This window comes from Neovison vison, chromosome 5, assembly GCF_020171115.1.
Source record: "Neovison vison isolate M4711 chromosome 5, ASM_NN_V1, whole genome shotgun sequence".
In the NCBI taxonomy this organism is placed as follows: domain Eukaryota; kingdom Metazoa; phylum Chordata; class Mammalia; order Carnivora; family Mustelidae; genus Neogale; species Neogale vison.
This window is the reverse complement of record NC_058095.1, coordinates 33,316,187-33,332,732: the sequence shown is the minus strand read 5'-3', so window position 1 is coordinate 33,332,732 and position 16,546 is coordinate 33,316,187. Positions and strand designations below refer to the sequence as shown.

The following is a 16,546-nucleotide window of genomic DNA, read 5'->3' as shown; positions in this document are numbered from 1 at the left end:
ACGATGCTAAGCTCCTTAAGTACATCATCTCATCTCATTCTCACAAGAATTGTACAAAGAAAGCACTATTATGATCTCCAATTTGCACAGAAGGCATCTGACGCTTAGATTTACATAACCAATGTCTCACAAAGCTACTGAATGCTAGAGCAAGGATTTCAATATCTTTGGTGCTCAAAAACAAAACAAATAAAAAACAAACAAACAGGGGCATCTGGGTGGCTTAGTGGGTTAAGCCTCTGCCTTGGGCTCAGCTCATGATCTCAGGGTCCTGGGATTAAGCCCTGCATCGGGCTCTCTGCTCAGCAGGGAGCCTGCTTCCCCCCTCTCTCTTTGCCTGCCTCTCTGTCTACTTGTGATCTCTCTCTATGTGTCAAATAAATAAATAAAAACCTTAAAAAAACCCAACTAACCGAATGAGAAAATGAAGGTTGGGGGACTTACGCAGAGTCAGGTAGTGGTGAGGGAGAGCCAGCACTGTTCCTCTTGCTCACTGGGTTCTCCACAGTCTTGGAACCATCTCTGTGAATGAACTGAGAATAGATGAAGGCTGGTATTTGGCAGTTTGTGTCTAGTATGTGCAAGGGCTGTAGCCTAACTACTCCTGTTGATACACTGAAGTTCTTAGTGAATAAACACATCTTAAATAAACTGGAGGCTCTAGTGTTGAGCCGATTGGCAACAGCACGGCCAGATCACTTTCCCAAGAGCTAAGAAAAAGCATTGTCCAAGCTACTGATTTCAAATTGTTTTGTATCATGGACCTTTGCGTTGAGCTTATCAGAGTCAGGATATGAGATCCTCTCTGGCCTGATAACCTAACCATTCATATCCAGGGGGGTTAACTAGGGAAATTCAAAGAAGGAAGAGAAATTTCCTCTGCTCATCATTCACATTATCCCTCTTTCTCCCAATTTGCACTGAAAAAGGAAGAGGAGGAAGTGAAGGAGGTGAAGTAAGAAAAAGGGAGGAAGAGGAGGAAACAATCCAGTTCCTAGTTTCCTGCCCAAATAATGTTTTTTTTCTTTACTGGTAAAAAAAAAGGGAGGGACTCTTAGGTGGCTCAGTTGGTTGGATGACTGCCTTCGGCTCAGGTCATGATCCCGGAGTCCTGGAATCGAGTCCCGCATCGGTCTCCCAGCTCCACGGGGAGTCTGCTTCTCCCTCTGACCTTCTCCTCTCTCATGCTCTCTCTCACTATCTCTCTCTCAAATAAATAAATAAAATCTTTTAAAAAAATAAAAAATAAAAATAAATAAAAAAATAAAAATAAAATTAAAAAAGGGAGATGTTTAGGTAGATTTCTGATTTTGAAGACTCCTAAGCAATCCCAAATCCCAAACTTGAAAGACATCAGAAGGAGTAGGATCATTTGTAGTGGCAGACCTGGCTTTGAGCCCCTGCTCTTCCCCTATGGCCATGTAATCTCTGTTTCCGTGTGGTATGTCACATTCCCAGCTTGATCCCTGGCACCCCAAAGCACATCTCCAGTGAATGACGGTCATTTTTCTCTTTCTAAACAAAAGTAATATCAAAAGGATTTCAGTGTGAGAGTGAGGCTGAGAGTTAAGGCAGATAACAGAACTAAAAGTGAGACCGAATTTGGAAGTGAAGTCAAAAAGCTGAAAGCAGGCCTTTGGCCAAAACGATTTACCACAAACTTCGTCGTGTAAAACAAGAGAATTCTCTTGCAGCCAGAAGTTCAACATCAGTTTCACTGGACAGAAATCAAGGTGCTGGCAGGGCTCCCTCCAGATGTTCTAGGGAGAATCTACTTTGTACCTCTTCCAGCTTCCAAGGGCTGCTGGCATTCCTTCTCTTGTAGCCACATCGCTCCCTGGACTCTCTGTCTCTTTGGTCCCATTGACGCCACCTCCTTTGTGTATACCACAACCCCCTGTCTCTATCTTAGGAAAACACTGGGCTTAGGGTTCATCCAAATGATTGAGGATAATCCCCTCATTCAAGATCCTTTCTTTTTTTTTTTTTTCCTTTAAGATTTTATTTATTTATTTGACAGACAGAGATCACAAGTAGGCAGAGAGACAGGCAGAGAGAGAGGGGGAAGCAGGCTCCCCGCCGAGCAGAGAGCCCGATGTAGGGCTCAATCCCAGGACCCTGGGATCATGACCTGAGCCGAAGGCAGAGGCTTTAACCCGCTGAGCCACCCAGGCGCCCCTCAAGATCCTTTCTTAATCACATCTACAAAGACCTCTTTTCCTTATAAGTTAAGACTTACAAGTTTATAATCATAATCATTGGTGGCTATTATTCAGCCTACTACGAGAAGTTAGCTCCAATTAAAAAAAATTTTTTTTTATTGTTAAAGATTTTATTTATTTATTTGAGAGAGAGAGAAACAGAGATAGCAAGAGAGAGCACAAACTGGGAGGGGAAAGGAGAAGCAGACTCCCTGTCGAGCAGGGAGCCTGACTAGGGGCTCAATCCCCAGACCTCAGGATCATGACCTGAGCCAAAGGCAAACACTTAACAGACTGAGTCACCCAGGCACCCCAGAAGCTTGCTCCAATTTAACCAGCATCCCCAAATGAGTTAACTCCCTCATCTGTTTATTTTTTTCATTTAATCGGGTTGTTTTAATTATAAAAACAATTGATGTTCAGTGTAGACATTTGGGAAAGACAAAAAGTTAAAGAAAAACAAAAAGGAAAGGAAAAGAAATTAGATTTAAAAATCACGCGTAATCCTTTCACCCAGGAATAGTCAGCCCCTCACCAAGGAGCATTTTTTCTAGGCTGGGTCTTGTGCCCAACAAAAAGGAAGAGCAGGAAAAGGAAGATAACAGTAGATAGGAGAGAACAAGTGATTTGGAGGGCAATGGAGTATGCTGGCAATTCTCATAACGGATATGTACAGGACAGCCTAATTTAAAATAAATGTAGAACTACAAAATGAAGAAATGATGTCAACTGGGGCAGGAGATGCCTGTATGCAGATTGGCAGACGTGACACCATTCTTCAGAGGGAGGAAGTTTAGCTTTGGCCCCTCACTTGAAAACCCCTGAATGTGTCCATTACCACTTCATTCACTCCCAGAGGTCAGAGCCTGGCTTGCTAATCTGCCCTGTCATGGGCTTTTCTTGAGTCCTTATCAGCCTTCCTCAGTGGGTCAATGTTATGAAGACCAGGGGAGTCTGGCAGAGTTCCTGCTCCTCCCAGGCTGATATCAAAGGGCAGCAGGAGCTGTGACAGAAGGCAAATATTCAGACCAGAGCCAGATGAGGCACTGAAACAACAAGAGGAAAAGCAAGAGCATCAGGTAAAAAAATAATAATAATTTTTTTTTTAAATCTCATCCATCTCATCTTAGGGGTAATTCTTGTCTGAGAACACAAAGGGCTTAGTAAAGAAGTAGCTAACTTGTAAACTGGTAAAAGACAGTGAGTGAGTAATTTGGGAAAGTGTAGAAAGGATGTTCGTATGAAACTAGACTCTGGAAAACTTTGTATCTATCATAGTCATTATCAGCACCCAAGCAACATCCATGAGACTTGGCAGTCCAGAGAGTATAGGTCTGCTAGTTCAAAAGCAATTCGATTTCTTCTGTGGGACCCAGCCAGTGGAAATTATAGGAAGACAAATTACAACTGAAAAATCACAAGTAGGCAGAGAGGCAAGCTGAGAGAGTGGGGGAGGCAGGCTCCCTGCTGAGCAGAGAGCCCGATTCGGGGCTCGGTCCCAGGACCCTGAGATCATGACCTGAGCCGAAGGCAGAGGCTTTAACCCACTGAACCACCCAGGCGCCCCATAGGAAGCCATTTCTAACACAATTGTCAGAAAATAGAAGGGTCTAATCTGAGAAGTAGTGAGTTACTGGTTGCTGGAGGTGTTCAAGCAGTTGTTGGAAAGCAATTTGTTGGGAGTTGGGGATATCATAGAGAGGACTTAAGAATCAGACAAAAGGGAGGCCCTGGCTGGCTCAGTCGAAGGAGTATGTGACTCTTTATCTCAGATCATGAGTTCAAGCCCCATGTTGTGTATAGAAATTACTTAAATAATTTTTTTTTAAATCAGATAAATGGTTAGGCTGGAAGATCTTTAAAGTTCCTCCAATACTTCTGTGATTCCATTATGTGAACACAATGTTATCAGAAATTCCTCTATGAGCCATTCTTTGTACATTTACCTCTAGAATATGCTCCTGGATGAAAAAACAACTCATCAGGTTGATTCTGGGTTGCCTGGAGGAGGAAGTGAGAAGAGCAAACTAATGGCAAAGGAGGGTAGCCATCCTGCAGGATGCCTGTTTTTCCCCCCTTTGTGGGTATAAACAACACCCACATGGCCTCTGCTTGGCGAAGATCACACAGAAGAAATGGCTTTCTTCTCCTAGAGGACGAATTTTCATCTGGGTTAGTAAATATTTTGTTTTGCAATTAACAAAAGCTCAGGGTGTTGTTTCTGAAACATTTGCTGCAGAGCCCTGATTTCAGTTTGGGTGGCTCTTCTCTGGTCTGTGAAGCAAAAAGGAGATTGACTTAATGACTATGTCCCAAAGGCTCAGGCCTCTTCCAAGCCTCAGATGTTCCCACGGCACAGGGCAGAACTATTGAGGAGGGAAAGAATACTCCTGCTCCTACCTCACACTCTGTATGGAGAGATGTATTGAAGAAATGTATTTTTAGAAGAAGCTTTGAGGAGCTACACCTATTTCTGCCTTTGGTATCAATAGACATTCTTTCAGGAGTAGGATTTTTTAAGATTTTTTTTTTTTATTTGACAGAGAGAGATCACAAGTAGTCAGAGAGGCAGGCAGAGAGAGAGAGGAGGAAGCAGGCTCCCTGCTGAGCAGAGAGCCCGACGCGGGACTCGATCCCAGGACCCTGAGATCATGACCTGAGCCAAAGGCAGCAGCTTAACCCACTGAGCCACCCAGGCACCCCAGGAGTAGGATTTTTTAAATGTATAAAATAGGGCATAAAGAATACCAAGTTTTATATTTGTTTTTATAGCAAGATCTTCTACATCACATATGCCCCTGGACTATTCTCCTTTAGTTCTCTATTGCCTTCCTTCCTTTCTCCTTTGAATTATAAATAGGAGCATCTTCTAGTTTTAACCTCTATTTCTACATATTTTCTAACAACTTTCTTTGGCTCCTGTGCCAAGCCAAGCCCTTTAGATCTGGGCTCACTGTTGATTCTTTCTGATTCTAAATGAAAAACAACTAAAAACTTCAGCAATGTAATTTTTCTTTGATGGCAAAATATTAAGCATTCATCTTCATCTATGCCCGTTCATGCTGGAAAGGCTCGGGGTCTTGGCAAAGTTGTTAGAGACCAGTAATATCTAAGATTATTTCTAATATTAAAATGGATCTCCAAAAATTTATGACTTTGAAGAAAATATTGTAATTGATGGCATTCTTGTTAATGTAGAAACAATGTTTCTGTCCAGGTTAGTTACTGGAATCTCCTTCTGTTAACTGTTTGGAGCGCTGAGGGGCCGGTGGGATGGCCAGTTTCCAGACCGACATGGAAATGCTCTATCCCGAGACAGTTGTACACGTGGGCAGGGTGACTTTTGGAGAAGAGAACAGGAAGAAGATGACCAATGGCTATCTGAAAAGAACTGAGAATAAGAAAATCATCCAGGCCACGTGTGCCCTGTTAAATTCTGGAGGGGGTATGATCAAAGCGGAGATTGATGATAAAACCTACAGTTACCAATGCCACGGGCTGGGACAGGATCTGGAAACTTCTTTCCAAAAGCTCCTTCCTTCCGGTTCACAGAAATACCTTGACTATATGCAACAGGGGCACAATCTCCTGATTTTTGTGAAGTCTTGGAGCCCAGATGTTTTCAGCCTCCCCCTCCGTATTTGCAGCTTGCGCTCCAATCTCTACCAGAGAGCTGTGACCTCCACAGTCAACCTGAATGCGGTCAGTTCCCTGGAGCTCCTCAGAGAGAAGCAGTCTAGAGCCCAAAGAGGGAGATCAGGGGTGAAGGAGCTCAGTTCTCAGAAAGTTCCTGACAGAGACATTCAGGAAGAAGAAGACATGAGGACGTCTGCCTCAGAGTTGTTTCAAAAGGACAAACTCACGTATAAGGAGAAACTCAATTTTACCGAGTCAACCCATGTGGAGTTTAAAAGGTTCACCACCAAAAAGATCATTCCCCGGATTAAAGAAATGCTGCCTCATTATGTTTCTGCATTTGCCAACACCCTCGGGGGATACCTCATTTTTGGGGTAGATGATAAGAGCAAAGAAGTATTTGGATGTAAGAAAGAAAAAGTGAACCCTGACTTACTAAAAAAAGAAATAGAGAACTGTATAGAAAAGTTGCCAACGTTCCACTTCTGCTGTGAGAAGCCACAGGTGCATTTCACTACCAAAATCTTGAATGTGTACCAGAAAGACGTCCTGTACGGCTACGTCTGTGCGATTCAAATAGAGCCCTTCTGCTGCGTTGTATTCTCAGAGACCCCGGATTGCTGGATCATGAAGGATAATTCTGTCACAAGGCTGACGGCAGAGCACTGGGTGGCCATGATGCTGGGTGTTCAGTCAGGTAAAACAAAAGGGAAGTTGCAATCCCGTCCGCAGGGAGGAGCCCCTTCTGTGTCTTCTGTGGCTGTTCCATCAGGTGTTTTAGTTAAAGCATAGAAAGCTATTTTGCTTGCAAATATTCTCCCTTTACAGGGTTTTAAAAAAAATACATTTTCAGTTCCAGGGGGCCTGGCTGGCTCAGTCGGTGGAGCATGCAACCCTTGATCTCGGGGGCGTGAGTTTGAGCCCCATGTTGGGTATAGAGATTACTTTAAAATAAAATCTTAGAGAAATATATTTTTCAAGTTCCAAAGACTCCGAATATGAACCTTTGAGGTCAAGAAAGGCTTGGATGTTAGTCCACTTTGGGAAAGTTATCTCATCAGCTATGAATTAGTGAAAGTTCTCTTTTATGCATGGTAACTGCCTATTAAAAGAATTTTGCAAGCTGATATCCCTAGTCAAAACGTGCACTGACAAAATGTGTTACTCTGAAGATGGTATTTGAGAGAAACGCTGTTTAAGGATGACTCCGCTAATTCTTTCAAGGGAAGCTTGTTGACAAACTTGAATGGTTCCTGTAACATTAGGAACTAACACCTTAATCCAGGGGGCTTGGGACACCACCAAGTGGGGAGGGAAACCATGCAAAAAGGAGATGCTAGGCAGATCTGGTGTGGGGGGGGAGGTCGACTTCCAGTGCTTTCACTTCCTTTTCAGTTTGGCTGGGAAACAGCCCTGGTGATTTCTAATCAATCTGTAAAGGACCTACTGGCTGAAAAAAGCTTATCAGTTTGCCTTCACGGTCAATATGTTTCCAATTTGATAAAAGAAGCTGGGATCAAGACTTGAGTGATTTTGCTGGACCTCCTCTGGTCCCAAATTTGAGTTTACTTTTCTCATATACACCCCCCCCCCAAACTAGAGATCCTGCCACCTTCTGTTCCATCTAACCCTTGAATGGGGGGCTTAAACACATTATAACAATATAAAAAAAATATTGTGCTTAACTTTTTCTGATCCTCCCCACTCCCTGCCTTTCCTCTTAGGGTTGAAGCAGAATCAGAATATTAGAGTTAGAAGAAAATGTAGGGGTCACCAGCTCACTTTGGCACAGGAGAGAGGACAAATGACTTGCCCAAGATGAGTCACACAGTGACTTTGAAGATGGGTGACGCCGCTGGAGTCCCCAGGCTCCCTTTCCTAATATATGTGAACTGTTTGAGGCATAGAAGGTGTGAGAGAGGCTCAGGCACGATGCACAGCAGATGTCAACAGCAGTACGAGAAATAGAAAGCATTTTCTGGGGCACCTAAGTGGAGTCGGTTAAGCATCTGACCTGATTTCGGCTCAGGTCAAGATCTCAGCGTCATGAGACTGAGTGAGCCTCAGTGCTGGTGTGAAGCCTGCTTAAGATTCTCTCTTTCTTCCCCATTTAACCACCCTCCCTCTCTCCCCCTCTTTTAAAAAAAAAAAAAAAAGGAAAGAAAAGCGTTTTCTTTTTGATATGAAACAACTTGCCATTATTTGTTTAGCAACTGCCAGTTTGACCACTGACTCCAGCTTTCCCCTGTGCGCCCCAGTTCCAACAGCACTGGGACGTCCATCATCTCCCATGAAAGTCCTAGAATTTAAGAGACCTCTGCAACAACGTCTGTTTCCAGGTATTCCTTCTTCATTTCTGCTGAAAGGACTGTTTTCTAAAATTGAGTTGGGGGGCGTCTGATTGGCTCCGTCAGTCGAGTGTGTGACTGGATCTCTGGGTTTTATTTGAGTCCTATGACGGGCATAGAATTGACTAAAGAAAAAAAAAAAAAGAAAAAATTAAGTTGGGAGGAATTGGTAGTAATTAGTCCAAGGCTTTCTCCTTAGAGGAGGTCAAATGTAGGATTCAGCAGAGTAATGGTCCTGAAACAATAAACATGATGACCCTTGATTCTTAGTTGTTGTATCCACACTACATTTTTGGGTGCTTTAGGGTTTCCAGTCACATATGGTTTTGTGTTCCAAATTTGAGAGAATTTAGTCTAAATTCCTTAAGTCTATACCACAGGAGAACTGCCCCCTGGCTTTCCAATAAGAAGACGGTGAGCCATGGGGTCACCTGGACACATCCTAAAGCAGGGCTTCTCAGTCTGGAGACTATTGACATTCGGGCTGGATAATTCCTTGTTGAGAGGGGCTGCCCCGTGAACTGTTGGATGTTTAGCAGCATTCCTGCCCTCTACCCACTATAGATGCCTGTAGCCCTGCTGTAGCCATGACAAAAAATATTCTAGATGTTGCCAGAGGTTCCCCAAGGGGCAAAATTGCCACAGGTTAACAATCAATGTCCTGAAGGCAAGTTCTTACTTCCCTGAAGCATCAGGTACACACACACACACACACACACACAGAGAGAGAGAGAGAGAGAGAGAGAAAGAGAGAGAGAGAGAAACCTGTAGCAGGAGGGAATACCTTCCTAGCAATAGCGGGTCACTTCCGGTTGAGGAGGGAATGCCAGCAGACTTTTCTGTGAGGACTCCTCCTTGTCACCTTCCCCTGCACGAGCTGCCAGAAATAGGAACTTTAGAGTCCTGGCCTGTGAAGAGAGGAGGTGCTTTCTTTTAAAAAATATGAATTAATTTTTAATTTTAATTCCAGTATAGTTAACATACAATGTTATATTAGTTTCAGGTGTACAATACAGTGATTCAGCATTTCCATTTACTACCTGGTGCTCATCAAGATAAGTGTCCTCTTAATCCCCTTCACTAATTTATCCACCCTCCCCAACCCGCCTCCTCTCTGATAACCATCTGATTGTTCTCTGTAGTTAACAGTCTATTTTGGGGGTTGTGTCCTTTTTCCCCTTTGTTCATTTGTTTTGTTTCTTAAATTCTGCATATGAGTGAAATCATATGGTATTTGTCTTTCTCGGACTTATCTCACTAGAGATAAGTCTCTGGATCCATCCTTGTCATTGCAAATGGCAAGATTTCATTCTTTTTATGGCTGGATAATGTATTATATACCACATCCTCTTTATCCATTCATCTATTGATGGACACTTGGCTGTTTCCATAATCTGGCTATTGTAAGTAATGCTGCAATAAACATAGGGGTGCCCATATTCCTTCCTATTAGCGTTTTCATATTCTTCAGATAAGTACCCAGTTTTGTGATTACTGGATCTTTCTAGATAGGTCTCCCAAGGCAAGGGAAACAAAAGCAAAACCAAATCACTGGGACCACATCAAAATAAAGAGGGGGTGCTTTCTTTGCACCCAAGGAAACCCACAGTTCCATGGCTAGATTCATTTCTTCCTCTGATGTTGCAGGAATACTTACAATATGCTTTTGTAAATCTTAATTAGTAACTTCTATTTCTTGCATTTTCAGTGACATGGGAAGAGATACAGTTTAAGCCAGAATCCCTCTGTAAGAAGCTCTTCTCAGATCATAAAGGACTCAAGGAATTAATGAAGACAGAGATATATCCTTGTTCTCAAGGGATTGTGGTATTTTCTAGAAGCTGGGCTAGTGATGTTGGCTTAAGGAAGGAGCAGGATGTCCTGTGTGATGCTCTCCTAATAGCAGTGAACAGTTCACTGATACTCTATACGATCTTAATAAACCCTGGTTGGAATGGAGGGCTTGAGTATGCCCGAAATACTGCTCATCAGTTAAAGCAGAAACTGGGAACTGTCGGTGGTTACACAGGGAAAGTGTGTGTTATCCCGAGGCTGCTGTACCTGTCCAGCACACAGCATGACCCTGATGAAATCCCCGTGCACTATCCCACATCCTACAGGCTTGCCACCAAGGATGACATGGAAGACTTGTTGCAGGCCCTTATCGTAGTCTCACTGTGTTCTAGATCCCTTCTGAGTGACCAGCTGGGCTGTGAATTTTTCAGCTTGCTCATAGAGGAGCAGTGTGAGTCGCTTTCAGAAAGCCTTCAGGAGACACGAGAATTGTTCATCCACTGCTTTCCAGGAACCAGGAAGACAGCCCTGGCCATAAAGATCATGGAGAAAATTAAGGATTTGTTCCAGTGCAAACCTAAAGAGATCCTTTATGTTTGCGAAAGTGACTCCTTAAAGGATTATGTGACGTAAGAGTTCCACTAACTCTTGGTTAAAATAAACACTTTGAGTCAGTATTTTCTCCAGGATCACCAAAGTTTAATTTGTGTTTTTAGATGTATATTAAATTTGGTTGTATCTTGCTTCCTCTAATATACTGAAACATACCATAAAGGAAAATTGAGCTAAGGAAACACAGTAGCAGTTCCAGAGAGGCATAGCCCTGCAGATTTGTAACCCTACTTGACAGGTCACAGAGCTAAGAACCTTCTGACATTTTCCTTACCAAAGTCTCGAGAGGCTTTGGTTTTGTACTATAAGTAAGTGGGGGAAATAGGACTTGCTTTAAAGGAATTTGTACTAGCTCGTATCTCTTTTGCACATAAAATTCTGTCTCTAGGGACCTGTTCTCCAGCTCTAAAAAGGACAGAAATTTAAGTAATCATAGTAACAGGCATAAATTACTTTTGAGATTTCCTCTGCATGTAATAGGATTGTCTTCAGAGATTGCCAAGCTACAGAAAGAGACTAGTAATAGAAATAAAATCTCCTACCTGGGTTCATTTCAAAAAGTTTCCCATGCAGATTTAGTTAGATAGCCTCAAAGAGTAAGGTTTGCAATTATATATTATTCTGTCTGTCAGGTCACTTTTAAGTAGAGAGGGTTTTGTTGTGTTCAAGCTACCCCAGAATCAGAGAGTCAGACTCTAGGTGAGAACTAGCCTCTCATTCCAGTCTGCCTAGCATTCTCTTGCTTTATATGCCTGAAACCTTATTTTCTCTTGCATCCTTACAGCCAACAAACCACCTGCCATGCTGTGACCCGGAAGACCTTCTTACAGGGGGAGTTCCTAAAGATTAAACACATAGTGATGGATGAGACTGAGAATTTCTGCAGCAAATATGGAGACTGGTACCTGAAGGCCAGGAGCATCACCCACCCCAAGGTGAGGGGAGCTGGAAGTGAAAACCTTCATCGTGGGATTCTCTGGATTTTCGTGGACCCTTTCCAAGTCCGTCATGCGGATATTAATGGCCTTCCCCCTCCATCCGCTCAGTTTCCTCGAAAAACAGTCACCAACGGGATCCACTGTGCTCTCGAAATAGCAATGGTCATGAAGGAAGAAATGAAGAGAATCAAAGCCAATCCGCTCTCGGGTATGTCCCCAGACACACTGTCATTGTTCAGGGAAGCTGCCTATGAGGAAGCAGCACGTGCCCAGGCGCTGCCTGGGGTGTGTGAGACAGAGGCGAACCTGACTATGGAACAGATTGTGAAGCGGGTGGCAGAAAGGTGTCACGACCTGTTCCAGTGTGGCTATCGGCCCGAAGACATTGCGATTCTGTGCAGGAAAAGGGAGGACAGAGGGCGCTATGAGCCCGCACTGCTGAAAGCAATGGAATTATTTGAAACCCGTGGAGCAACCAAGGTTGTGTTCAGCCAGGCCTCCAGGGTTTGGGGCAGTCACATCATTTTAGACAGTATTCAGCAGTTTTCAGGCCTGGAGAGGAATATTGTATTTGGGCTTAGTCCAGAATGCGCCCTGTCAGAAGAAGCCCATAAGCTCTGCTTTGCTTCACGAGCCATTAAACACCTCTACCTGCTCTATGAAAAGAGGGCCGCTTTCTGAAAGTTATTCTCACAATACAGGCAGCCAGAAAGAGCAGAGTCCCTTCTCCCAGGCAGGTGGCAGCAAATCCTTCTCACGTATTATCAGTGAGGAAATTGAGGCACAGTAAATATGGCATGGAGCCACAAAAATGTCTCTAGGGATTGACCCTTCCCCTCTATGTGCTGTCATTGTCTTCTTCCCCGTCCACATCACTTCCTGCCTGTACAGTCATAGTGGACTGTTGATTGGTCTCTTGCCTCTAGTTTTCCTAGTCCCGTCCATCTTTCAGGGACCAGAGGTTTTCCTAAATAGAGAACAGAGTGTGTGACATCCCCTGCCAATGTATTTGCAGTGAGTCCCTGAAGTCTTTAAGCCAAACCAATTTCCAGGTCTTTCCATGCTGTACCTTGACTCACTCTCCTAATGTAGCCTTTGTTCTATGTCCTCTCCCAATATGTCTAAGGCACCCCAGCCTCACTGGCCTATGTTGGGAGTGGAGGTAGGATGCCCTCCAGGCTACTAACTTTGACTGGGTCTCTCAAGGGCAACACCTATGGCTATGGGTCTCAAGCTTTATGGGCCCAGAACTTGATTTCCTCTTTTTGCTAAGTAGGGATTAGTCTCTTGGGAGTGGTTTTATGCTAATCAAACTCACAAAAGACCAGTGCACAGATGAAAATCTCACTCTGTCAATTCACAATGAGGACTGTAGTAATATGTGGGCCAGATACTTTAGCTTATCAGTCTATTCAATAGTAACATAGGAGGCCAAATTATATAAGCATAGCTTTGCAGCAATGGTAATCTCATTCAAATGTATGAAGACTCCAAGCATTGTCAGACTATAGCAATCATCTCTAAAATAGGAATACTTTGGGGGCAACTGGGTGGCTCAATGGGTTAAGCCTCTGCCTTCAGCTCAGGTCATGATCCCAGGTTCCTGGGATTGAGTCCTCCATTGGGCTTTCTGCTTGGGCAGGGAGCCTGCTTCCTCCTCCTCTCTCTGCCTGCCTCTCTGCCTACTTGTGATCTCTCTCTGTCAAATAAATAAATAGAATCTTAAAAATAAATAAATAAATAAAATAGGGATATTTCACCACAAGGATTAGACAAGTCCAGTTTACAAAATAAAGCAAATTTAGAATGCTGAGGGTGGCTAGGTAGTCCATATCCTCTGCCTCAGATGAAGTTTCTCTTCTCTCCTAGTTTCTAAAGTTTCCAGGTTGACCACTAGCCTTCCCCCTCCCTCCTCCCAACACACACACATATTTTGCTCCTATTCATTCTCCACAGGTAGATACATTCACCTTGGCTCAACACTGCTTGTACTCTGCTGCTGGCCTGGGAAGTATTCTGTCTCTAAGAGGTCTTTGCACATCCTCAAGCTCTTTTGCTATGACTTGGTGTTAATGTTAATCTAACTCTGAGTTTCCACGGAGCCTGGAGGGCAACTCTACTGCCTCTACCTCCCATACACACTCCTGGCTCCTGGCTGTGTTCTCTTCTCAGCCTTCAAACCCTCGTCTGCTCCTCTACCTGCTGAAATCCTTGCTTGTTAGTCAAGTCCTTGTTCAAATGCCCAACTCCTCAAGTAAACTTTCACCATCCTCCTACCTTAAATTTGGTCTCTCCTTTTGTGGCCATTCTGTGGCTTAAAAGACTTTTAATGATAATGCCAAACTCATTCTAAACGGCCAGAGATATAGCTGTTGGCATCATCAGATCACTAAATACATTTCTGTCATGTCTTCTTTCCAAAGTATGTGAAATAGAAATAAAAATCAAAGTTCCCTTTCTCTAGTCAGCTCCCCCAAAGAGTGAAGCAGTCTCGCTGTTCTGTAAGGATATTTACGTTGCTTTTGGAAATATTCTAATTTCCAGATTGTTTTAATTTCTGGAAAGGTTTAAGACAACCTTATTGATACTAGAGAGTCATGAATGCAAAAGAGAGTGTGCAAATAGTCCTCTGGCTATAATTTCAGATAAGACCCATCAGCTTTCCAAGAGGTGGGAGAACAGACAGGGCTGGAAAAACATTCATAGCAACCTTTTTAAATTGCTCAGGCCACCAGATGGGCCAGTCTGAACCCAATGGGCAGCTGTCTTGACGTATGGATTGAAGAAAACTTCTCCCCTGCTTCTTGCTGCTTCAATTCCTCCTTTTTATATTTCCTTGGGGTTTGGGGAGTACTTTGGGTGGGAGAGATTGAGTTTAACAATTAATTAGCTTCCAGTGAAGCAAAAGATACCAGTTCAGGAACATTTGGATAATGGGAGATGTGTGAATTCTCTAAAAATAATTTAAAGAGCTTAAAGTGGAGAGGGAGTAGGAGAACAGAAAAAACAGGGACCTGCTACATTTAATCACAAGCCTCAGTACCATTCAACTTTTTAAAACCATATGTATATATTATATTATTTGATAAAATAATTTTTGAAGGAATTGTTTTATATATCAAATCGGAGAGTCTATCAGTTCTTAGTTTCCTCAAATGGCTTAGTCTGTCTTAAAGTAGAAAGCCTAACTCAGTGGTTCTCAACCCTGACTACTCATTAAAATCAGGGTCAGAGGGGCTTTAAAAATACCTGTGATCTGGTGTGTGGGGGTGGTGCAGACGGTGCAGTCTGTTGAGCACCCGACTCTTGATTTCAGCTCAGGTCTTGATCTCAGGGTCATGAGTTCAAGCCCCATGTTGGGCTTCACACTGGATGTGGTGCCTACTCAAAACAAACAAACAAACAAACAAACAAAAAACCTAGTGATCAGACCACTCAACCAAAGAAGCGTCTCCAGGCATGGGCTTGAGCATCTGCATTTGTTAAAGTCACCCAGAAAGGGGCGCCTGAGTGGCTCAGTGGGTTAAGCTTCTGCCTTCTGCTCAGGTCATGATCTCAGGGTCCTGGGATCGAGTCCCGAATCGGGCTTTCTGCTCAGCAGGGAGCCTGCTTCCTCCCCTCTCTCTGCCTGCCTCTCTGCCTACTTGTGATCTCCCTCTCTCTGTCAAATAATAAATAAATAAATAAATAAATAAATAAATAAATAAGTCACCCAGATGTTTGTAATATGCCACCAGGTTGAGAACTATTGAACCCAAGTCTGTTCACTCTGTTCTCAAACAGATGTCTGCACACATTTCTCTTCACATCAGACTGTGGGCTTCCTGAGAGTAAGGATGGTCACTTACACATCTTTATTTCCCCAAATGCCACTAGTGCAGTGCCTCAAATGTGGCAGGTGCTCAGTAATTATTTGTTGAATGGACTTGCTGCCTTCAGAAAATCAGAATCTGCTAGAGACAATGCCTCTATTCATTGAAATAGTTAGCTAATTTTGGAGCCTTCAAAGAGGTCAGTGTGCAGAATAATCAGCACTGAAATAATGAAGAATAAGAGAATGAAGGAATTTAAGCTGTTTTTAGAAAGGGGCAAAATTAAAGGTCCAGATTACTGGAAGTTCATTAGATTTGAGTTTGAGATTTGGCACTGGTGGGGGCTAAGAGTAATTGACTTAGAGGGGCGCCTGGGTGGCTCAGTGGTTAAAGCCTCTGCCTTTGGCTCAGGTCATGATCCCAGGGTCCTGGGATCTAGCCTCACATCGGGCTCTCTGGTCAGCAGGGAGCCTGCCTCCTCCTCCTCTCTCTCTCTGCCTGCCTCTCTGCCTACTTGTGGTCTGTCTAATAAATAAAAATCTTAAAAAAAAAAAGAGTAATTGACTTAGAAATGTCTACATACTCTACATACTCTCAATATACTGCATAAAATTATTTGTTTGATGAAGTATTTTACCTGTGATAAGCATCTAAAATTTACTTTGGGGTGCTGGGTGGCTCAGTGGGTTAAGCTGCTGCCTTCAGCTCGGGTCATGATCTCAGGGTCCTGGGATCGAGTCCCGCATTGGGCTCTCTGCTCAGCAGGGAGCCTGCTTCCTCCTCTCTCTCTCTGCTTGCCTCTCTGCCTACTTGTGATCTCTCTCTGTCAAATAAATAAATAAAATCTTTTTAAAAAATTTACTTTGAAAAAGAAGGGTGATATAATTCTATTATGCAAATTTGAGAAACGGACAAAGACAAAATAAAAAGCTCTTACCATCTCATTATTCAGGCATAAGGTTTTTTTTTCAGTTTTGCTTATTTATTTGCATTCTTCTTTGATATACAAAAGTAGTATGTTATGATCCAGTTGTACAATCAGTTTTATATCCTGTGTGCATTTTCTCCTTTGAACATTTTTGGGAAGCATCATTGTAGATTGCATTAGTGTTCCCAATCCTCCACCACTCTCCCTGCTATACTCTTTGTAGTTCCTAACACTAGATCAAGAGGATATTTCCCACCCCCATGGTATGCGTGTAGCC

General features: G+C 43.2%; 1 protein-coding gene across 1 annotated transcript; it reads left to right on the top strand.

Moving 5' to 3' along the window:
- Positions 1-5,474: 5,474 nt before the first annotated feature.
- Positions 5,475-12,474, top strand: LOC122907676 (protein SLFN14-like). Its single transcript, XM_044250490.1, has 4 exons — positions 5,475-6,534; positions 8,048-8,176; positions 9,894-10,608; positions 11,376-12,474. Exons 1-4 carry the CDS (start codon positions 5,475-5,477, stop codon positions 12,208-12,210), a joined length of 2,739 nt encoding a protein of 912 aa, XP_044106425.1. The 3' UTR covers positions 12,211-12,474.
- Positions 12,475-16,546: the final 4,072 nt, after the last annotated feature.

Excerpts from the sequence above, each read along its gene's own strand:
- LOC122907676 (XM_044250490.1), top strand. The coding sequence starts at position 5,475 with ATGGCCAGTTTCCAGACCGACATGGAAATGCTCTATCCCGAGACAGTT. Across the intron at positions 6,535-8,047 it reads GATGCTGGGTGTTCAGTCAG|CAACTGCCAGTTTGACCACT; the intron begins GTAAAACAAAAG and ends TTATTTGTTTAG. Across the intron at positions 8,177-9,893 it reads GCAACAACGTCTGTTTCCAG|TGACATGGGAAGAGATACAG; the intron begins GTATTCCTTCTT and ends TTGCATTTTCAG.